This window comes from Nematostella vectensis, chromosome 8 (assembly GCF_932526225.1).
Source record: "Nematostella vectensis chromosome 8, jaNemVect1.1, whole genome shotgun sequence".
Taxonomy (NCBI): domain Eukaryota; kingdom Metazoa; phylum Cnidaria; class Anthozoa; order Actiniaria; family Edwardsiidae; genus Nematostella; species Nematostella vectensis.
This window is the reverse complement of record NC_064041.1, coordinates 11,054,208-11,077,467: the sequence shown is the minus strand read 5'-3', so window position 1 is coordinate 11,077,467 and position 23,260 is coordinate 11,054,208. Positions and strand designations below refer to the sequence as shown.

The window sequence follows — 23,260 nt, the reverse complement described above, 5'->3', positions numbered from 1 at the left end:
CCTGCCAAAATGGAGGCCAATGCTCCTCGGCCGGCTGTATCTGCGAAGACGACTGGGCAGGGCCTTATGTGCGCCTTTAGTAAGTCATATAAATTACCACAAGCTGGCGTGAGAGGTCCGCAATGGACTGGGTAAAGGAGTTGATTTAAATGATAAAAGGGGGGGATGGTACGTAAAAAGGCAAAAAAGGCAAAAAAGCGCTTTGGACTTGCTACCCGATCAATCCGGTTCGTAGCTGAATCTTATGTGTCGAATAGTGAGACGTTTGATGATGACAGGAACAGTACTAAATTTGATTATGTATCAAACACCTAACTAACAAAAAAATTTACTATTCAGAGCCCCCTGATATTGTGTCGCCAAATGGGCTTGTGTACATTACTGTCGCGTACGGGACAATGGTAAACCAAAGCAACAGCTGCGTGACCACAGGCCTTCCGAGACCGGAAATTCCAATGGCTTGCAAATGGGAAACAATTACGTGACGGGAATGACGTCAAAAGTGACACTTTTGCCTTATATGGGCGAATGTCACTTTGAAGGTACTGAAGAACACCGGAGCTCCAGGTGTCAATCAATTAACAGAGGAGGCGTGGCAAAGGCGAGCGTCATGTACATTGTTGAAGGTGAGATGTCAAGGAAGCAGGAAAGCAGGACAGAGAGAGGGGGGAAGATGTTGGACGAGAGGAGAGGAGAAGAGGAGAGAGAGAGAGGAGGAGTGAGAGAGAGAGAGAGAGAGGAGAGAGAGAGAGAGAGAGAGAGAGAGAGAGAGAGAGAGAGAGAGAGAGAAAGAGAGAGAGAGAGAGAGAGAGAGAGAAAGAGAGAGAGAGAGAGAGAGAGAGAGAGAGAGAGAGACGGAGGCGGAGGCGGAGACAGAGGCAGAGAGGCAGAGATTGTTGGACTTCTTTTGTGCCTAAACTCTCTACTCTTTAGAGTCAGCTAGCGATGCTATTGGCATGTCTTTACTTACACACAATCAGTGTACATTTATCGTTTTATTCTCTGACTCCATGTTCACCCACAAAACCCAAGCGAGAACCGAACGCCAAGCAAATGGCTTCTACTTCTAATTCATAACAAACACTAAAGCAATTCAAAAATTTGAATTTTAGATTATAACGAAAGTCAATACCTAAGTAATACCATTAATACCTGAGCTAATGATGTTTGTTTAACATTTATGCTATATGTCATATATGTATAAGAGCAACTTAGGGAATAGAATAATATTTTAATCTGAGGCACGATAATTATATCCCAAATTTAGACCAATAATTCTTTGTAAGCTTAACACAAACTAAATGCAAATTTAATCAGCGATAGTCTGCAAAGCGACAAGAAATTGCAAAAATTCCTTTAAGAATCTTTTCGGCATCCTAGTCCCTGGTACTTTTGTTTGAGATTCCTGTGGTTGGCCGTGAGGCAAGAGGGGCTGGGGAGTGTCCCGTGACGTCACAATTCAACCACAGGAAACCCAATCAGAAACCCGGTCTACAACGCCTGGAAGTAGGCTAGTCTTTTGTGACGCCTGGGGCTAGACTAGCCTTTTGTCACTCCTGGGGCTAGACTAGCCTTTTGTCACTCCTGGGGCTAGACTAGCCTTTTGTCACTCCTGGGGCTAGACTAGCCTTCTGTCACGCCTGGGACTAGACTAGCCTTTTGTCACGCCTGGGACTTGACTAGCCTTCTGTCACTCCTGGGACTAGACTAGCCTTTTGTCACTCCTGGGGCTAGACTAGCCTTTTGTCACGCCTGGAACTAGACTAGCCTTCTGTCACGCCTGGGACTAGACTAGCCTTCTGTCACGCCTGGGACAAGGCTAGCATTTTGTCACACATGGGACTTGACTAGCGTTCTGTCACGCATGGGACTTGACTAGCCTTTTGTCACGCATGGGACTTGACTAGCCTTTTGTCACGCCTGGGACTAGGCTAGCCTTCTGTCACGCCTGGAACTAGACTAGTCTTCTGTCACTCCTGGGACTTGACAAGCCTTCTGTCACGCCTAGGACTTAACTAGCCTTCTGGCACGCCTGGGACTAGACTAGCCTTCTGGCACGCCTGGGACTAGACTAGCCTTCTGTCACGCCTGGGACTAGACTAGCCTTTTGTCACGCCTGGGACTAGACTAGCCTTCTGTCACGCCTGGGACTAGACTAGCCTTTTGTCACTCCTGGGACTGGACTAGCCTTCTGTCACGCCTGGGACTTGACTAGCCTTCTGTCACGCCTGGGACTAGACTAGCCTTCTGTCACGCCTGGGACTAGACTAGCCTTTTGTCACGCCTGGGACTAGACTAGCCTTCTGTCACGCCTGGGACTAGACTAGCCTTCTGTCACGCCCGTGACAAGGCTAGCATTTTGTCACTCCTGGGACTTGACTAGCGTTCTGTCACGCATGGGACTTGACTAGCCTTTTGTCACGCCTGGGACTTGACTAGCCTTCTGTCACGCCTGGGACTTGACTAGCCTTCTGTCACGCCTGGGACTAGACTAGCGTTTTGTCACGCCTGGAACTAGACTAGCCTTTTGTCACGCCTGGGACTAGACTAGCCTTTTGTCAAGCCTGGGACAAGGCTAGCATTTTGTCACTAGATGCTACATCTTGACTATTAGATACATTTTGACTCTTAGAGACATCTTGACTCTCAGATGCACTAGCCAAGCTGTAGCACCAAAATCCATACTCACCTTCCCCACATGCGCGTGTGAAACTGAGGATAATAGCAAACTTCCATCTTGTTTACAATTTTGACGCCTGACCTCGGTTTCACGTGCGTGTCGCAAAGAATTGTGGGAAGAAGTGGGGAAGGCGAAATTGAGATTTTTACGCAGTGCGTAAATGTAAATAAAAGCTGCTTTACATTTACGCAACTTTACGTCATTCGTAAATGATGTGTAAAACTTCTATTTGCGTCGTCCTTACGTGCGACAATAGAATGTAGTAAATGTGTAAAGGTTTAAATATCCTCTTTACGTGACTTTACGTGATGTGTGCTTTGCATTCCAACCTTTCAGATATCGGCGTCACAAGCTTTAACGTATCCGTGCACCTGATTGGTCCAAACTTTACTCAATCTCTCCAAAGCCAGATATCAGAAGATCACGTGGTTTTAGCGGCAGATCTTGAAAATGCGGTGAGTAGACAGCACGGTACGCAGGGCATCTCGGGAATGCTAAACCGCCTGACCTGATGGGTTTCCGCAGTCCATATCTATACTTACTAGTAGTACACCTGTGAAGCGTTTAGGGACATCAGAATGTAAAATACCATGCATAAAAACACATTTTAGAAACCTTTATTGCGTGTATCTCCCCCACTAACAAACACAGCAGACATCCACAATACTCGAGAAACTTGATTTTATTACTCTTAGCCATAGCAAGCGCCATTTTGATCCCTATTATGTCAGCATAATTTACACACGCTTGGGTACCCTGTGTCATTCCAAGCTAGGGGTCCCTGTTGATCTTTCCACGAGGAGTATATATTCTCGGGCTGTTGCTGTTAATGCTCAAAGTTGACGTTCAGAACTCACAGCCTGTTAACTGATTATTTACATAAGCGCACATCCATAGATAATATAACAGAAAAGGATGAGTAAAAGCTAGCATTATAAAGAGGAATTAGCAAAATTTATTGTTTGTTTTCCTCATATCAAATGTTATACGCACCGAATACCCAGTCCTTTTACTTTGATATCTCAGTAAAATTCTTCGATTTTGTTATCCTTAGGTGAATAGTATGTACCTAGTGAAGCCAGGATTCTGGGATGTTAGCGTCTACCGATTCAGGTTGGTATGCACGGCGAGATGACGTGACGTTAGTAAGATGGCATGAGATTGTGTGACGTAAGTAAATATGACATGAAATGGCGTGACGTTAATTGAATGACCTGAGATGGCGTGATGTTAGTTAAATGATGGCGTGACGTCAGTGAGATGACATGAGATTGTGTGACGTTAGTAAGACGACATGAGATGGCGTGACGGTAGTAAATATGGCATGAGATGGCGTGACATTAGTGAGATGACATGCGATGGCGTGATGTTAGTTGAACGACGTAAGATGGCGTGACGTCATTGTGATGACACGAGATTGCGTGACGTTAGCGAGGTGACACGAGATGACGTGACGTTAGTAAGGTTAACAAAAGATGGCGTGACGTTAGGGAGATGACATGCGATGGCGTGATGTAAGTTGTATTACGACGTAAGATGGCGTGACGTCAGTGCGACGACACGAGATTGCGTGACGTTAGTGAGATGACAAGAAATGGCGTGACGTTAGTAATGTTGACAAAAGATGGCGTGGCGTGAGTATGACGTGAGATTACACGAAACTAAAAAGATGATGTGAGGTTGTGTAACGCTTTTATAAAAAAAACATGGTTGCGTGACGCTAGTAAGATGACATGGTGTAAGTATCGATTGTTCGAAGTCTGATGGTAGTTGAGCGGTGATGAAAACTTGCCCACATTCTGTGACGCAGACCTAATGGAAGTCAAGTCCTCGCGGACATGATTGTTCGAATGACTGGTAATAACTCGGAGGAGTTGATCGCCGTGCTGAGGGAAGCTGTCAAGTCTGGGAACATCGGTGACATAACTGTAGAGCCCGGATATTACCATGAGAACATCATAGTAGCGTGCCCACCTGATTTTAACAAAGTCTCTTGGCTTGCCATGCCTGCATCTACAGTCCGTTTCCAACGTTGCCCTCAAAATGCAACAGGTAGACAGACAAATAAGTTTCTTTATTTTTTCTATCTAGTTACCAATCTAGATACACAAATTTCAGTGGATAAATATTTCAGGTATTTCAGTGGATAAATATTTCAGGTATTTCAGTGGATAAATATTTCAGGTATTTCAGTGGATAAATATTTCAGTATTTCAGTGGATAATGTTTCAGGTATTTCAGTGGATAAATGTTTCAGGTATTTCAGTGGATAAATGTTTCAGATATTTCAGTTAACAAATGTTTCAGGTATTTCAGTTAACAAATGTTTCAGGTATTTCAGTTGATAAATGTTTCAGGTATTTCAGTGGATAAATATTTCAGGTATTTCAGTGGATAAATGTTTCAGGTATTTCAGTGGATAAATGTTTCAGGTATTTCAGTGGATAAATGTTTCAGGTATTTCAGTTAACAAATGTTTCAGGTATTTCAGTGGATAAATGTTTCAGGTATTTCAGTGGATAAATGTTTCAGGTATTTCAGTGGATAAATGTTTCAGGTATTTCAGTGGATAAATATTTCAGGTATTTCAGTGGATAAATATTCCAGGTATTTCAGTGGATAAATATTTCAGGTATTTCAGTGGATAAATATTCCAGGTATTTCAGTGGATAAATATTTCAGGTATTTCAGTGGATAAATATTTCAGGTATTTCAGTGGATAAATATTGCAGGTATTTCTGTGGATTAATATTTCAGGTATTTCAGTGGATAAATATTTCAGGTATTTCAGTGGATAAATATTTCAGGTATTTCAGTAGATAAATATTTCAGGTATTTCAGTGGATAAATATTCCAGGTATTTCAGTGGATAAATATTCCAGGTATTTCACGAAGACGATGTGGTGCTGCTGGCAACTGGTCAATGGCCGACTTTAACGAATGCCTCGACCCTAGAATTGAGGCTCTTAGAAACAAGGTGAGGCCGACCATTTGATCTGACGGGGTGGGGGATGGTTGCTTAACGAATGCCTCGACCCTAGAATTGAGGCTCTAAGAAACAAGGTGAGGCCGACAATTTGATCTGACGTGGTGGGGGGTGGTTGCTTAACGAATGCCTCGACCCTAGAATTGAGGCTCTAAGAAACAAGGTGAGGCCGACAATTTGATCTGACGGGGTGGGGGGTGGTTGCTTAACGAATGCCTCGACCGTAGAATTGAGGCTCTTAGAAACAAGGTGAGGCCGACCATTTGATATCTGCCGGGGTGGGGGTAAGGGACCGACCATTTGATATCTGATGGGGTGGGGGTAAGGGACCGACCATTTGATATCTGCCGGGGTGGGGGTGGTTGCTTATGGACCGGGTATTTGATGTCTGACGGAGTGGGGGTAAGGGACCGACCATTTGGTATCTGACGGGGTGGGGGTAAGGGACCGACAATTTGGTATCTGACGGGGTGGGGTAAGGGACAGACCATTTGATATCTGACGGGGTGGGGGTAAGGAACCGACCATTTGATATCTGACGGGGTGGGGGTAAGGAACCGACCATTTTATATCTGACGGGGTGGGGGTAAGAGACCGACAATTTGGTATCTGACGGGTAGGGGGTAAGGCACCGCAATTTGATATCTGACGGGTCGGTAACACACCGAAATCCTAAACGACACATCTACATTACAGAGAAAAAAACAACCTAGCAAACCAGCTGGCCACGAACAGAAAAAATATGTTATTCCCCCATAAGACAGGGTGATTTATTTTCACTAGAGTAAATATTTTTTTTCTACTCAAGTTCCTGTGGTTTTTTGTATATTGCTATCGTTGAAATACCTCGTGATTTTCTGACTGTTTTGATTAACAAACAGCTTTGTAATGAATTATAAAGTATTTTTTTGCATCGATCAGAGGAATATTTTCGTGACAAATCCTCGAAATATTTTCATCCCTGCTGCACGTTTTCAGGTGGATCGTCTCCTGAATTCCTCAAGCAGCTCGACAGCTGATGTCAACGAAGTGCTAACCTCGCTCTCTTCCGTGACCACGCCCCAAAAGGGGGCTGCACCCATGGGCCGGGAAGACATCAGGGTCTCAGGTTTAATCCTACAGGGCATCGTCACATACATCGAGAGGCGTGACAATGGTGCCGTGACCAACCCAGAGACAATAAAGGTAGAGGTTCAGATATGATTCACAGGTTAATATAATAAATTGGGATTGGCTTCGTATACGTGTATCAAGGTCGCATGCACCAGGAATAAAACTAAAGATAAAAAAAATATCAGGCGCGTATCCAAACCCCAACCTACTTAGTAATGAGATGATTTTGACTCCGGTTGACCCCTTCATTGTGTTTCTATTTGGAAACAATTTACTATGAATCTAGTGACCTATTACCTGAGCTAGGAATGCCGATTTGAACTTAATTGATCCGTGGTGAGTAAATTACTTCTCTGGACCCCACACTGCGTTTTTCTCTAGACACGCCCTTGAAAAAAAATATATATATATGATTGGCTTGTATAATATTTGATATAACACTTGGTGTTTGGCTATTACGTGTAATGGTATCTTGTGAAATTCCTGCTTCTTCTTGTTACGACTTACTTCTATATGTTCCGCCTATATGTTTAGTACAAAAAAGGAAAAAAAAGATCCTATGTGAGTAAAGCTTTATGGGGGTTTTATGCCACAGGACAATTAGACTTTGCATATGAAGAAACCGTTGTCGCTTAAGGGGTCTGGTACCGGGGAATTTTAGTTTCTTTTCAGAGGCTTTCTCCCTTGACTAAAGATGGTCACATTCACTGTTTTTTTTTCTTCTGAATACAATTCACAAAGTTTGCGAAGCACCTGCGGTACTGCAGCCCTAAAAATGACAAGAATAGCGTGCAGGTTTTCCATATAAGGAATATATTAGTTTCCTTATATGGAAGTGACCGCATCTCGGAAAAACGACAATTATTTGCTAAATTTTCTTGATATTCCTTTTTCTTGCATTGATAATTGCTTTTAACCAAATAAACTGGGACTCCAAACTATCAAGTCAAGGGAATTTAATCCACAAAGATGGTATTTCAAATATTTAAGCAAATGTCTGAGTCAAGATTACATATACAACAGGGACGGTATAAGGTATTACTGGTTTAATCCACAGCAATTTTTTCAAGCGTCGAGTAATTTACTGAATTACAACAACAAGAAACAGCTGATTCAACTACAAAAGGTGAAATCACAACACATAAAGACAATTACCATCATCGTCATCATCATCATCATTATCATCATCATCATTATCAACATAATCATCACTAACAGCATCATGACTATCATCATCATCATTATCAATATCATCATTATTATTACCAACATCACCATCATCAACATCATCATCATCACTATTGAAATTGCATCATCACTATCAACATCATCATCAACAACAGCGTCATTATTATAATCGTCATCATATTTTTTGAGATGCTTTGACTTTTTTTTCTCCAGTCTAATAGCAGCGCAACAGAATTGGCTCTGACGATTGAAAAGTTTGCCTCCCAAGCCGCGCAAGGCCTGGATCCTAGTATTCGCGTGTCAAAACAATTCATAACAAGCAATTTGGGTAAGGATTTATAACCAGCAATATCCTGAAAGTGAAATGACGGGTTGACATAGGGTGACCTAGAGTACGGCTAAAAATGAGTTCAAACAGTTTACATATTGCTGGATACATATTAAGGTACATGTAACCCGCGCGTTCATGTAAAAATCAAGGGGGGAGCAAGCGTCAAGTGCCCCCCCTCCCCGTCGGCACCCCTGTATAATAAGCTCAGATGTCGAGTAAGGCCGTAAGGCCTTTTATGGAGATTACTTGAACCCGTTTCTAGCTTTCAACTGACTGCATCATAAGAGTTTATCAGTGCCGTAGCAGGCCTTAAAATATTGAAGAGGGGTGGGGCACGATACAGAAGCATCACGAAAAGATTAGGGGCACAGCCACGCCCTTCTGGTTATTTCCTTAAATTTTTTGAAAATATTTGGGGAGGGGTGGCACGTGCCCCCAGTGCCTTATTCTCTGCTACGGCCCTGTTTACATAGTTGGGTTAGAAAACAAACCTTTCTCGTAGATATCTATATTGATGTTCACTTTTTAAGGATTTCTGGTCTCCTTCCATTGTGTAATGTGAATGTTTCTGTGTTTTCCAGCTATCGGTGTGACTTCTGTTCCTGCCGGTTTTGACTCAAACGTGAGATTTCCTGATTACTCCGACCCGATATTCGCCTCATCTCCCACATGGGGGAATTATGGGGAGAATTACGTCATAATTCCTAGCTCAGCGTTCAACCAATCACCGAAGCAAGAAAATGGTACGGTTTTATGGGAAATAGTGTGGCGCGCGTTCGTGGGAGGAAAAAGGCTTCTCATTCGTGTTCATAACTAACTAGGTAATTGAAGGCTAGATGAAAATAGAGGTTGATAAACTTTCAAGATTGTCATTTTAGACAGGCGCGTAGCAGAGGATTTGTATGTGATGGGGGGACAACATCTCAATCAAGGTGTAAAATTGTAATTTTTCGATGGGAACACCAGATCTTAGTGAACAGTTGCTACTTCAATAGAAAAACTGTTTCAATTACCTTTTTTAGAAAAACTGGGATGTTCTTATAGTTTATAATCCATTTAGGTATGTCTTTATTAGCTATTGTAATACAGTCATGGTCTTAATAGAAGCTTGCGGACAGTAATTTAATCCAGTTTAGCCCGAGCTTAACTAGATTTTTGGACAGTTCCTTTACAAGCCAGGTAAAGAAATACTCTTGATAACCATAAATCAACACAATTTGGGTGGCCAAGGAACATCTCTGACTAGTTACTCATGCTTACATCCAATTCTCTATCGCTTTCAGGAAGTAAGATTGCTAGTATTATTTTCAAGACTCTTTCCTCTTTTCTGGATGTCAAAAGGTAGGATAGTCGTACGAGCACCCAAAGACCCTTTACTCAGCGTGGAGTAGCTTGCGTGTACCTTGATTTTCACATTGGTGGCATACGGGTTATTTCAAACATAACAGTTTGTATGCTATCCCACATGGATAGCGTATGGGTTATTACAGGCCTTGCAGTTTATATTCTTTCGATGTTTATTGGTTAGGTAATGTACTCGCTCTCTGATAAGTGTAATATCAGAGCGTAGTTAAAGGGGTGGTGCGCAGCGTGCGCGCGCATCCCCTCGACCGCCCAAAAGTGGGTCATTTCTTATGAAATATCTATTTTTCTATTGTAGTGCATATGCTGAAGTAGGTGATGGATTTGCTCTCAGATCAAGCATAATCTCGAGTACTTTAAAACCGACGATCGAGTTTAGGGATCCAGTGAAGATGGTATTTGGCCATATGCAGGTGAGAGTTTAGACGTTTTCCTTTGTTATTGCCCAAAATAGATAGATAATAACAATGATAATGGTTTTACAAGTTCCAATGAGATTCTATGATTTTGTTCATTATTTTTTTACCGCCATTCCACCATCATTTCACCGTTAACTTCTTCTGCATTTCTTTTATTACGTACTTGCCTCCAGAACTCTGTCTAGTCTCTACAGCCAATTTTAACTATGATTTTTTGTATCAGAACTACTCAGAGAAGACTCCTGCCTGCGTGTTTTGGGATTACAAACTGTAAGTACTCCAATGGAAAAGGAAAGTGTGGGGGGAAGGGGGGGGGGGGGGGTAAGTACTCCAGTGGCGAGGGAGGGGTGGGTGTGGGGGTGTATAGTCCATTGGCGAAGGGGGAGGGGTGTTGCAGTTCGTTAATTTTGAAAGCAGACTGAGAGGACAGATCTCAACCGACCTTTTTTTTCTTCAGGAATGTGAATAAAGGAGCATGGTCACGCGACGGTTGTCGAGTGTCGTCACGTGGCAGCAATGACGTCATATGCGCGTGTGATCACCTGACTAACTTTGCTGTGCTGGTTGATGTGTCGGGAGGTATCGAGGTAGATAACATGCACTGCTAAAAGGGTGGGGCTGGGTGTAGAAAATGGTAAAGTATTTTGAGAAGTCAATAGTTTAGTAACTAAAGGGACGGGTTAACGGCAGTTCGTGTCTACATAGAAAATGGTAAAGTATTTTGAGAAGTCAATAGTTTAGTAACTAAAGGGACGGGTTAACGGCAGTTCGTGTCTGCACGTGAATGACAAATCAAAGAACCACAATCTTGTTGACAATTTAAAAAAAATCTTGCTCTGATGGTGATTGGTCACTCTGTCTACTTGATAATTATTATTTATTATTTATGACACTCAGTCAAAAAGCGAGATTCTTGCCTGCAATGCCCAAAGCTCGTTGCAACGTTGATTGAATGGGCCCGCTTGACCACGTGTTCAGAAGGCTGTAAACAAACTGCGACCTGCTAGTACCTCGATTTCACGCTCGGATTACACAGGATTCCCATCTTCTTGAGAACCGACCATTAGGTTATCTACATCGCAGTATACACGCAGAGACTCTAGAAGGTCTGCAAAGGCCAAGCGCTTCCCCTTCAGATTACCTTATAGTTTAATACTTTGTTCACTTCGTTAGGGCCACGCCCCCTCCCCAAAGGGCGGATCTAGGGGTGGGCCCAGTCCCCCTATTTTCTATAGCAAGAGTTATAAGGAAATCCCACGGACCGCGGAGTATACTTTCAAGTGTTAGGGCTGATTAGTAAGAATGTACCACAAAACTGAGGAGGCTGAATATATGAAATATATGACAATTTCTTGAAAAGTGGTGGGGCTTCTTCCCCTTCCCCCCCCCCCCCCCCCCTCTTGAAACCCTAGCATCATCCCCCTTTTTTGGAACTCCTGGGTCCGCCCCTGCCACCCCGATCCCCTCTTTCCGCTTCTGATTCCCTCTAAAGGTCAAATCTTTTGCTCGTTTGCCAGGGCCACGCCCTCCCCCTTCAGATCATCACTATGGTAGGTTGTACCATCTCCATGCTGGGACTACTCGTCACTCTCTCCATCCACTTTATATTCTGGAGGTAACGGGCCATTTTATTGACTATGTACCTATTCTAAGTAAAGTTTTACTCTGAGAATTTATGTGCCTTAACCACTAGCCTTGGTAATGGCGCTAACCGAGAGGGAGGCCCACCGGGTCGAGAAAAACGAGTATAAGGGTGGATATCATGTTAAATTTAAAGAAGGCCAATTACGCCGTGTTATTACTCTCCCACACAATACCGAGTGACTCCAAGAACCATTTCCATCGGCTAATTCAAGCATGAAACTGAAAAACTCTCAATCAAATAACAACAATAAAGTATTACACTCTCAATTGTGGGTGGTTATTTTGAAATTTTCTTGAATATAAACCACTGTATTTTCCATTGTGAATAATAAAAGTAGTGGTTGGTAGATATTTTTTTAAACACATCTTAGAGGTAGAGGGCGCAAATAGCGCAGTTTCAGAAAGTGCGCGAAGATGAGGAATGGTAGTTAACAACACTTTTACATTTTTGTCATTAGACACCTTAAGTGCGACAAGACAATTGTACACGTTAATCTTTGTTCGGTTCTACTGCTCGCTAACATTGTGCTGTTGACGGGGCTAGACCGCACGGAAAACAAGGTAAGCTATCTTCGCTGCAAATACAATGGTACCTCTATTAAGCGAACATTTCCCAAATACCCGAAACAGGCGCGTACACAGGGGGTGCGCAGGGTGCGCGCGCACCCCCCTTTGCGGCCAAATGTGGGTCATTTTCATATTAAAAAAAGCTTAAAATACTATGCTTTTTCCATATGATACCTGTGACTGCGCACCCCCCCCCCCCCCCCCCCCCCCTCGGCCAATCCTGGGTACGCGCCTGCGAAATAAGGGCCACTTGAACACAGTTTTTATACCTCTATTAAAGCGGCCACCTTTTTTCCCGGACCCAAAAATGTGTTTACTTTTAACACATCCCATAATTACCATTTTTCCCCCACCCACCCACCCACGCGCACGTTGTTATCGGTTTAGCCAAGTACTGAAGTTCTATCCTAACTACATGTTATCTATATTATCTTCCCTGTTTAGGCTAGTTGTAGTGTAATGGCCGTATTATTCCAACTATTTGTTAATAGGGACCTTGAGCACATAAAAACGAGAACGCCGCGGACGTTTGGATTTTCGCGCGCGCCCTTCTCGACTTTCCAACTACACTTTTCACGTAGTTGAGAATTTAGTTGGAACGTCGAAAGCGGCTCGAGCAAAAATCCAAACGTCCGCGGCGTTCAACGTTACGCGTGCTTAAGGTCCCATCTCCCTTCTCAAGACTGCACGTACTATAACGGCTGTTCTACTTCATTTGTTATTTATATCTCATTTCTCTAGTCAGGGTGCACTATAATCTCTGTGTTATCACAACTATCTGTTATTTATATCTTCTTTCAGGCCCGTACCCAGGATTTTTCTTTGGGGGGGGGGGGGGGGGGGGGGGGTTGCGAAATCCAAAAAAGTGGACATAATTTTTCCGGGGGGAGGGGGGAGGGTAGTAATCGCCTTATTATTTCAACTATTTGTTATTTATGTCTCCCTTCTCTAGGCCGCGTGTACTGTGATCGCCGTCCTACTCCATTACCTGTTTACGGGGGCTGTTTGCTGGATGATGTGCGAAGGATTGCTTATCTACATATCCATCGTTATCGTCTTCACAGTCGAAAGAACAAGACTCTACTTCTACCTTGTCGGGTGGGGTAAGGAGAAGAAAAGTATGAATTGAGGATGGGATGACAGGTGGGGGGTATCAAAGTGGGATGGTGGTGTGGGGGGAAGTTCAAAGGGTAGTTAAATCCCCTAATTCAAGCCATAGTAAAAAAGAGAGACAGGGGAATAGAAAAGTGGAATCCCCCTTTTGAAAAATCCTAGGCAAACTCCTTAAAGGTCAATCACGCCGCCATTTTATGCTTCCGCTCAATGGCAAGTCACACAAAGCATCCATTTCCATCGGCTAATTCAAGCAAGCAACAAAGATTTTCATTTATATATTGTCAATAAACCGGAATAAACCGCTGTATTTCCAATAATAAACAATAACACAGGAGTGGGTTCTCGACATTCTTTAATGAGAATGATCAAGTAAAATGACCTTGGGCCAGAGGGAAGGGAGGGGGGGGGGGATATAGAGGAGCTATTGGCGCTAATACCACTCGGTTACATTACGATAATGTCCTTTTTTGTCCATAGGGTTACCATTCATTATTGTCGGAATATCTATGGCTGCTTCCCACTTAAACGGCTACGGAACTGAAACAGCGTAAGAAAAAAAAGTTATCATCTATCATTCAGCTATGTCTAATATCATCATCCTCACGATCACCGACAACACGGTCACGATTATCATTATCTTCATCATCAAACCAATTTTCAATAGTCTTTTTCTGATGACAGTTGTTGTTTTTAATAATTGTAAATAATGCCCACAGGTGCTGGCTATCTTCAAAGTCGGGACTTATATGGGCGTTCATCGGTCCATTGATAGTAGTCCTAGTGGTAAGTGTTTAGTCTGTCGGGACTTATATGGGCGTTCATCGGTCCATTGATAGTAGTCCTAGTGGTAAGTGTTTAGTCTGTCGGGACTTCTATGGGCGTTCCTCTGTCCATTGATAGTAGAATGTAAGGACCAACACAAATGGGCACTTGTTTTCATGTTCCTTGTTAAGCCAAGTCCGAGGAAACTTTGTGAATGTTTCTTCATTTACAGCAAAATCAAGCACATGTAAGAAATGTTCAATGAATAGTGTGTTATTGCTTAGCCGTGGCGTTGATTAAAGAGTAGGTTCGTTCAGCATTTCCTAGACCTAGCAGTTTTTCTCAATGCGACCACACCTAATAGTTGGTGAATACGTTTTTTTTTTCTTACTATTCCGCCCAAATGATTATCGTGCTCGCCGGATTATAGAACCAATCAGAATGCAGAATGCGTCACCGCACCCCAAGCTATTTTTTTTACAGAAGGTTATTGTCTAAACTATAAAACCTATAGCACTACCTTGATTTCTTACTCTACACCAAATTCGATAATTGTTGCTCATTTTTCAGTTGAATATCGCAATCTTCGTGCGGGTTCTGCGAGTAATTCTCACTACTCAGAAGATGTTGACAGCAGACGACAAGCAAAAAGCTCGGTAAGGACCACCCCCCACAACCAGCCTCTGAAAATTGAACGGTCAATTAGCCCAGGGACCTGTAACCTTCGTTCATTCTTTCCTATCTTACGCTATCCTTTTATATTTTAGGGTCGCTGCAAAGTGTTGCATTGTCAGCCCTCTTACGCTATCCTTTTTCTATCTTATGCTACACTTTGCTATCTCAGGGTCGCTGTCAAGTGTCGCATCGTCAGCCCTCTTACCCTATCCTTTCCTATCTTACTCTATCCTTTGCTATCTCAGGGTCGCTGCCAAATGTTGCGCCGTGCTTTTACCACTGTTGGGTCTCACGTGGTTTTTCGGGGTCCTCGCTATAGACAAGAGTGTCGTGGCCTTCCTCTATCTCTTCGCCATATGCAACTCGCTACAGGTAATAAAACAGAGACAGAGATTTAAACCAAAATACCGTTATAATATCGGAGTGCTTCGATGTAATGATATCAGGGGCTAGCTTTAGCTAAAGGGAGGGGGGTTGGCTTAGTGACAAAGGGGGAGGTGGTAATTGTTTGTTTGTTACAAATGGCTTTTCCGGCAGCCCAAGGGTGGGGTGGGGTTTAAAACCCCTAAACCCTCACCCTAGATCCGCTACTGGATATTTCGATACAACAATATAAACTCTTCGGTCCCTCGTCTTATCGTTATCGTCGAGGCCACACTGTAAACGAGTTTCTTAGCAAGCTTTTAATGAGTTAATAGCATTATCCTTTGAGGTGCAACCGAAACAACAGCTGAAGAGCTGTTTTATTCTTCATTATGTTATCACGTCATAAACATTAGAGGGACCATGCGCACGTGCATTACGATGTCACTACCATGGTGATTGAACGAGTCCCCAAGGGACCCACGGCCCAGTTAGACTTTTTTACCCTACGTCACAGCGAGCTGTGTGTGGCGTAACCGTATAAGACTTCGGTCTTAAGGGCTAGGAACCTGGTTATTGCCTCCCTATTAATGCGCGGGTGCCTCGGTACCTTTGTGTTACACAGTTCGCTAGAAAGCGGTGCTGGGGCCGAAATCTCCAGCCTAGTCGTAAAGCTTTAGCTGCCATACGGTGATTCAGCACACGTCTGGATGTATGGTCTATTTTTTGCGTCTCAGTTTGCATCGATACCAGGTGTTTTCTATTCCCTCCTTTTTAAGGTACTTATTTTTGTTTTCCCATTTTTTGTATAAGTTATTTGATGAATTTCCTATCAATACCAATGATCTAAAAGAGCCTGGGGCGAGCACGCGAGGAAGCATTGATAATCCAAAACGTTACTCTCTAGACTTTTAGTGATGGTATCTCGGATGGCAAAAGCATAACGAGGGTGGGAGGGTGGGGACTATGGCATGACGGTGGTCCAACGAAGCCAAAAATCCCCACCCTCCTATCCACCCCCCCCCCCCAAAAAAATAATAATAATGATAATAATAATAATAACCGAACCTGAGTTCTATATCTCCAACCAAAAAAAGTACCTGGAGGGGAGGCTGTGTCATATTCTAATATGTTTTGATCGCTAACGTTGATTTAAGATCACTCTTTATTTGTCTCAATAAAAAATATCTGAGATATACGTTAAACATTTTTAAACACTAAAAGTATCGAGTATTGATATCAGTAGTTTATTCATCTATAAAGTTTCTTTATCTATAAGACATGAAGTCCATTTTCCTATAACCATCGGATAAGTAAAAGAGATGCACTATTTGAATAGAAATGTTCTTCAAACAGGTAATTACTAACTTTTCTACCCAGTATTCATAGTTAAAAGAAAGCTTATGAAAAATCTCTTTATCCAGGCAAGTTGAGCTCTTCACACAATATTACCACACACACTATAACACACGCGTATGTTTGATACAATAAGTTTGCACACGAGATTAGCAAGTGTAATAGGATCTACAAAATCCTGCTTACATTAGTCTGTGAATATCTAGAAGGGGCACTTACATGGGAACTGAGTGATTTAAGTCTTACTTAAGGAAGCTCGGAAACATTGAAATTATGCGGAATAAATAACAACCCTGCCATATTGGTACAATATTTTGGTATGTTCATCTCCAATAAAGCGGATGAAGACGACGCGTTTACTAAAACCTTGAAATATAAGCAATATAGATCCTATGTATATATAATCTGTATCACGTAAAGGTAGTCCCTACTCCCCATCTGTTTCTTAGACTTGGTTGGAGTTAACAGCACGTTTACGAAAACCTTTAAATATAGAGTAAGTCAGAAAAATCCTCTTTATATGGAGTGAACAAGGATGTTGCACTGTTTAATTATTTCACTCTATGCCATTTTCTCACAATCTCTTGCCCCCATATCCCAAAGCTAGAATGTGTATAATTGTCACTCTTCTGCGACAACAGTCACGTGAAACGTGCCAATCTCCATCTCCGCCTCCTTTTCCTCTCTTTTTCGCGATACGATGGCGCGCGTGGAGAGTGCGAATTTGCTGATGACGTCACGGAAGTCTCTTTTCATGAAAGCGTAGATAGGCGCATTGACGAGCGAGCCAACCGAGAGAGTCAGCCATGAAACCGTTGTTAACCACCTCGGGATCAGATCAAGTCGATCCATATTACCCACAAACGTCATGTAAACTACAGGCAGCCAACTGATGACAAAGATCGCCGCGACTACGGCGAAAATACGGGCGACGCGCGCTTCGGCGCAAACGCGACGTCCTTCCTCGTGCGCTTCTTTGTTGTCGGCGGTTACGGGAAATTGCGTTAGAAAACGCGCGTGGCGGCGGACGGTGTGGAAAATCGCGATATACGCGGCTAGGATGAGTAGATACGGCAGGAGAATTCCTACCGCTAAGATACAATAGATATAGATCTCGTGCGCAAAATGCGTCGCGTCTGAGTCCCAAATAAGCGGTAGAAGCGACGCCGCTATCGGGAAAGCCCAGGAAACGCCGACGATAACCCAGAAGTACTTCCTCATAAAGGTAGTGTAGAGCAGAAGGTGGCGCACGGCGACGAAGCGGTCCAGAGTCACGGCAAGCAAGGTGGAGATGTTCGCCATCAGCACGAGCGCCAGAAGGTAATTATGGAGGAGTTTTGGCGGGATTGCGAGATGGACTGGAATAACCAGAGATCCGTAGGCGAGGTCAGCTAGCGCTAGCGAGAATACGAACCCATTTGTGTGACTTCGTAACTGCTTGTATCTCAGCACGAGGGAACAAACGAAGAGATTCTCGATGGTGATGAGTCCTCCTAGCACGGCTAGGACTATAGTCATTGGTAGCGGATAGATCATCCCGTGGAATTGGATTGGATGGCTCTTTGAGTTGTTCTTGGTTATCTTGGTTTTGAGCTTTGTCAGCTTTATAGCTTCTTAGAGTATTTTTTTCGTACTCTTCGTAATAGGCTCCAGTTGTTTGAATGTCAAATATCTTAGCAATGAAGTGCTTGTACACCAACGGAATTTTTGAAAATAGGATTTTTATCAGTTGTCTTGTCCAGTGTCTTTTTATTTCTCTGAAAATCCTAGCTTCAATCTTGGTTCTCTCCGTACTTTTAACAGCCTTGTATTCGTCAGCCTTTACAAGACTTGCTTTAGGAAACTTCTTTTTTTGCCTCTGAAGTCAGCGGATTTCTCTTTGCTTGACTTTTTGCGCTGATTAACTGTTAACAATGTTCTCTTCTCCTTGTTGTCTTTCTTTCTCTCAACTTTCTCTCAATGAGCTAGACCTGTTCCACGAGTCCGTACTTTTAAACCCTACAGCGGAAACTGCAGATCCGTGCAATCTGCCCACGCACGGCGCATTTTTGGAGCAGCTAAGATGACCTGACCTTTTGGGGTTAAGACGGACACGAGATCTAAATTAGCCACTTCCTGATGAAGAATGCCATTCTGGCGCTTGGCGCTTAGGGGCTTTCGCTCTTAATGCCATTTTCTCTCAAGAGCTTTCTAGTAGCTGTTATTATACTTAAACTATCGTGGCGTCCTTAATTTTCTTTTCGTTGAATTCTTAAAGGAACAGCAACAACAACAAAAATCCAGTAAGGAAAATATCAATTTTCTCACTTCTGAGGATCTCAAGATGGTTAATATTATTTGTTGATAGAAGTTGAAAGAAGGCTAATTTTTTGTATAAATAAACTAGAAGTACTCTAGATGTTGATAAGAACTTGATTGATGATTTAATGAAAAAACAAGCGCAAATTTGACATGGTTCTATTGCAAGGTAGTTGACCTATTTGTCTTTTCTATGATACGGGTGTTTCATTTCAGCGTTAATTTTGCTGTAAAAATATACTTGAAGTACATGTTATCTAGTTCGCATTCCTAGAAAAACACAAAAAATCATTGTTCGCCGCAAATTGTATGCAATATGGAAACAGTGCGAGTTTTTCTGGACCCTGGGATGTTTTTGCTGGACACCATGTTGAACTGAATGAATATATTATACATTATATTTCCTCAAGCAAGCGAGGTAAGTTGGCGCTCTTTTCAAGAGGCTACAACCTGTCAACATAGAGTGCTGAAGATAAGCAGAGAGCCTTATTTCTACCATAGCGAACATGAAAGTCTGATTTTCGGCGCACACTGTCTCGCTAGACCATGAAAGATGGAGCTTTCACGTCGTAAGTTTGGCGAGGAAAGCGGCTAAAATGTATCAGACATAGTCCATTTCATAGTGCATTTCACGTCTGGCTTTTTTTAATTTTCCATCAATAAAAATAAGAGAAGACGTTACCTCGGCTGTTTTTGAAGCCTCTGTTCTTAGATGCCCTGTTGTAGGTCTCTAGATAATTTAAATATAAATATCTATTAACGTAAAAGCAACCTTCCCTTTACGATTTGGACGATTTGTTTTTGTATCCACGGCATTCTAATACGATATATATCCACGTCAGCAGCACACTCGTCCATCACCCCTTCTCACATCAAATAGAGCAGTCAATTGTCGTCTCACCTCGGAAATTACCAATTAAAAGTGTTCACCACTCGTAGCCATTCGTCCGCGACTAAGTCTCTTTAGATACCGGGGAGCGCGAATTGTTTGGTTTACTTTAAAGAGCTCTACTGAGTCTCATATTAGCTGATGGAAATGGATGCCCTTGTAATAATTTGGCTAGGATGACAAAATATCGGTTGACAGGGGGCTCTTAAATGAGTTTTTAAAATTAATAAAAATTTTCCCCAAAACACGATATTAGTAGTCACGAAATAAGTTATTTAGCCGATAGCCCTATTCTGCGGTGCCTGTACAAACAGTTCAAAGTGCTACGCGCGATCTCATTGGTTGATTAGCGTACTACCCGAGCTCTCATTGGTCGATAAGGTATACGCGCGCCCTCATTGGTTGATAAGAGAGGGAGACGTACATCCCTGACTGCGAAAGTTTTCACGTTAAAACTAGTCATGTTTTCAGCAAGGGGTGGTGGACAGTAAGTTTTGTACTATTTTTTGAGGAACCTAAAATATTTGAGGCAGTTAAACCTGCACGCTTGTTGCTAACCGAGTTGAGCTCATAGAAAAGCCGCACTAGTCGTCTGTCTGCATTCTTTCCCCATTCTAGAAGCGGCATTTTCTTTTGGTTTTCAAAAACGCCAGTAAGTCTACGATTTTGTTCGATTCTCAAATACTCATCATACTTCGGAAAAAAAAACAATTAAAAATATTTAGTTTTTTTCATGTTCAGTAAATTTGATTCGGCACACCAAAAGCTCGAGGTCGAATCGGTGTTTTGCTTTTTCCGTGCAGCATGACAGGCGCCGCCATAATTGTCAGCGACCACCTGTTTATATACAGTCGTTTGACAAAATGTTGTCGTCAACCAACCGGCTTTGCGACTACCCGACAAGATCGCATATAAGCATGGGTAAAAACACTACTGAAGCGCCTAGCTATTAGCCACTGCTACACCGTCTAAGTCTGAAGTTATGCAGTGGCAAATATATGCAGCTAGTCCTTTTAGTGGTTTTTACCAAGGCTTACATGCGGGCTTGTCGCTTGTCGCCGGTTGACGACAACCTTTTGTCAAACGACTGTATGTATCCAGTTTGATTCGACATGGCAGGAGCGCAACGTATGAATCGGGCCTAAGGGTTTCTGTACCTATTTTAAAGATTCTCATTTTTATAAAGTAAAGGCGCTAAGAGATCACGTGACTTTTGTGGCAAACTAGCGCGCGCTCAGGCTTTTAGCGGCAAAATAACAGCAACAAAAAGCAACTTATACAAAATTTATTTTAAAAAAAGCCAGAATTTTTTGAAAGGGTTTTGTTTTATTTAAAGATTTAATTTTTTCGTCGTTCTCTGGTGTGACGGCCGCAGTCATTTTGTGATAAACTTTGTTTGAATTTGCCACCCAGAAAGGTCACGATAATTTGGGACATTTCCTTTTCCTCCAGCTTGTCCTCTAACCTGTTCTTCCGTTGTTTGAGTGATGTGGTTTTGTAAACGGTGCGTCGTCAACACACAGAAACGAAATGACGTCTAAATAAAGGAAACACGTCACGGGAAATAGACGTGGCGCCGTTGGGAAATGTGCCGTCGGCGGATAAACCATGCAAAATATCCCTGTGGTTTCTTTGTCACTCGCCATATGTCGAGTCCTAAATGTTAACAAGTTATTGATAGTTGACTCCCTGTGATGAGAGCATATGACTCTAGCGAATTCTGTTGTCTGTAACACAGGGTCTGGCTCTGTCAACCGGTATTTCTTCATTCTAGGAAAATACCAAGTGAGAAAAAAGCATCCATTTCCATCGGCTGTTTTGGGAAAGCTATTGTGATTTTTTAATTAATCTTTTATTGCATTTTTAGTCTATGGATTTTTTATTGCATTTTTTGTTGTTGTTTTTATTTGTCTCTTTGTTCTCAAATGTTTAATAAATAAGTAACGAAGGCTCTTCAATATCTAAGTTTATAAAAATATTTAGATTATTAATAAAATGAAGGACAAGAAAAGAAGTAGTAGTGTTTTGGCGCAGCTGGCGCAAAGTTTTCATCATCCCAAATTTCATTCCAAAAGTGGCGCAAAAGTCTCCGCACACCTCCGCCAAGCCTCGCGACCTGCGCATGCGCGAGTTTGCCAGAGATCTCTTGCACGACCACGCCCACCTGTCAATCACTTTGTAAAAAACCTGTCAATCACTTTATCACGTGACGACCACGCCCACCTGTCAATCACTTTGTAAAAAACCTGTCAATCACTTTGTCAAGAACCTGTCAATCACTTTGTCACGTGACGACCACGCCCACCTGTCAATCATTTTGTAAAAAACCTGTCAATCACTTTGTCAAGAACCTGTCAATCACTTTGTCACGTGTCGCACCTAGGGGGAGCTCGGGAGGCTATTCTGGTCTAAAGACGTGTGGGGTCCTAGATAAAATGACATTAAAGACGGAGGTGAAGATTAAAAACGATGCGGCTACAGCCGGCGGTTGTTCGGTGCTGGAGGTGAATGTGAGTAACACTGCGGATGCGGAGCCTGAACACTGCTGTTGTGACGCTGATTACTATGAAGACTCAGAATACGGAAGCTTCGACCCCGTTGGGTTTGTGGCCGGAGCGGCGACAATTGTCCTTGGTGTTCTAGCAATGTTAGTCTCCATGCCACGGTATGGTGAAAAAAGATGGGTGAGATACTAGTCCACGGATGTGGTGCGGAGACTTTAGACCGCACCGCCCCCACGCGGACCCCTTCGGAAGTCTTAGCAACCACACACATCACACCCAGAGGGAGCCTGGGGGGGGGGGGATAGCCTCTCAGCTTCACATCTAGAAGGCCTTTGAAAAGTGGCTTAAAGACATGAACAGTTTAATAAAATGGAGGAACGAACAGTTGAACGTACGGCTGAAGATCGGTCACCACCACCATACAATATCCCCGACGGACCGGTGCTTGAGATTAACGTCCCCACCCTCATGCCGGAATTTGCACTGTTTGACCGAGCCCTCACCGAATACGGGACTAGTAGAGCCTCCTTGGGAGACGAGGATAGTAGTAACACCCTTTGCAATCATGACGACCTAGTCACAGAAGACGGGGTCACTAGTTGCTTAGAGTGCGGGGAACAGATGCAGCGCGTGATCGAGCACGAAAGGGAATGGGGTTTTTACGGACATTCCGACGGCGAACGGTCTTCGGATCCAAGTCGGGTCCAGGTACGTAGGTCTGAGGACAGAAATATTGACAAGGATGTGGAGAACATGGGTTTTAGTGGGGTAATTGTAGCCAAAGCTAACGAGATATACACTCAGGTGACGAAAGGCCAGATTTTTCGCGGCGACCCACGGAAGGCGATCGTCTTTGCGTGTATCTACTACGCCTACAAGATGTCCGGTAAGTGTCAGACACCGAAAACCTTGATGGAGACTTTTGGATTGAGCAGGAAGAGTTGTCTTAAGGGTCTAAAAATCTTCAGTATTAACATGCCTAAAGATTACTTACTACACGGAACGTC

The 23,260-nt window shown here is 43.0% G+C and overlaps 3 protein-coding genes across 3 annotated transcripts in view; 2 read left to right on the top strand and 1 right to left on the bottom strand.

The window, feature by feature from the left end:
• The first annotated feature begins 355 nt into the window (after nucleotides 1-355).
• On the top strand, nucleotides 356-9,659 carry LOC125570106 (adhesion G protein-coupled receptor B3-like). The gene is made up of 10 exons (XM_048731097.1): nucleotides 356-626; nucleotides 3,017-3,135; nucleotides 3,735-3,793; nucleotides 4,491-4,732; nucleotides 5,563-5,657; nucleotides 6,645-6,851; nucleotides 7,837-7,905; nucleotides 8,181-8,295; nucleotides 8,880-9,041; nucleotides 9,582-9,659. Exons 1-10 carry the CDS (start codon nucleotides 467-469, stop codon nucleotides 9,641-9,643), a joined length of 1,290 nt encoding a protein of 429 aa, XP_048587054.1. The 5' UTR covers nucleotides 356-466; the 3' UTR covers nucleotides 9,644-9,659.
• Nucleotides 9,660-9,939: 280 nt separating this feature from the next.
• Nucleotides 9,940-23,260, top strand: part of LOC5515337 (adhesion G-protein coupled receptor D1) — a 36,553-nt gene continuing 23,232 nt past the window's right edge. The window contains exons 1-10 of the mRNA XM_001635420.3: nucleotides 9,940-10,073; nucleotides 10,303-10,349; nucleotides 10,537-10,666; nucleotides 11,597-11,694; nucleotides 12,182-12,284; nucleotides 13,243-13,393; nucleotides 13,884-13,953; nucleotides 14,123-14,189; nucleotides 14,739-14,824; nucleotides 15,089-15,215. Coding sequence (XP_001635470.3) covers nucleotides 10,053-10,073; nucleotides 10,303-10,349; nucleotides 10,537-10,666; nucleotides 11,597-11,694; nucleotides 12,182-12,284; nucleotides 13,243-13,393; nucleotides 13,884-13,953; nucleotides 14,123-14,189; nucleotides 14,739-14,824; nucleotides 15,089-15,215 — 900 coding nt within the window. The 5' untranslated portion in view covers nucleotides 9,940-10,052. The remainder of the gene's footprint in view (nucleotides 10,074-10,302; nucleotides 10,350-10,536; nucleotides 10,667-11,596; nucleotides 11,695-12,181; nucleotides 12,285-13,242; nucleotides 13,394-13,883; nucleotides 13,954-14,122; nucleotides 14,190-14,738; nucleotides 14,825-15,088; nucleotides 15,216-23,260) is intronic.
• On the bottom strand, nucleotides 16,354-18,874 carry LOC5515300 (adenosine receptor A2a). The gene has a single exon (XM_001635377.3). It carries the CDS (start codon nucleotides 18,096-18,098, stop codon nucleotides 17,184-17,186), a length of 915 nt encoding a protein of 304 aa, XP_001635427.2. The 5' UTR covers nucleotides 18,099-18,874; the 3' UTR covers nucleotides 16,354-17,183.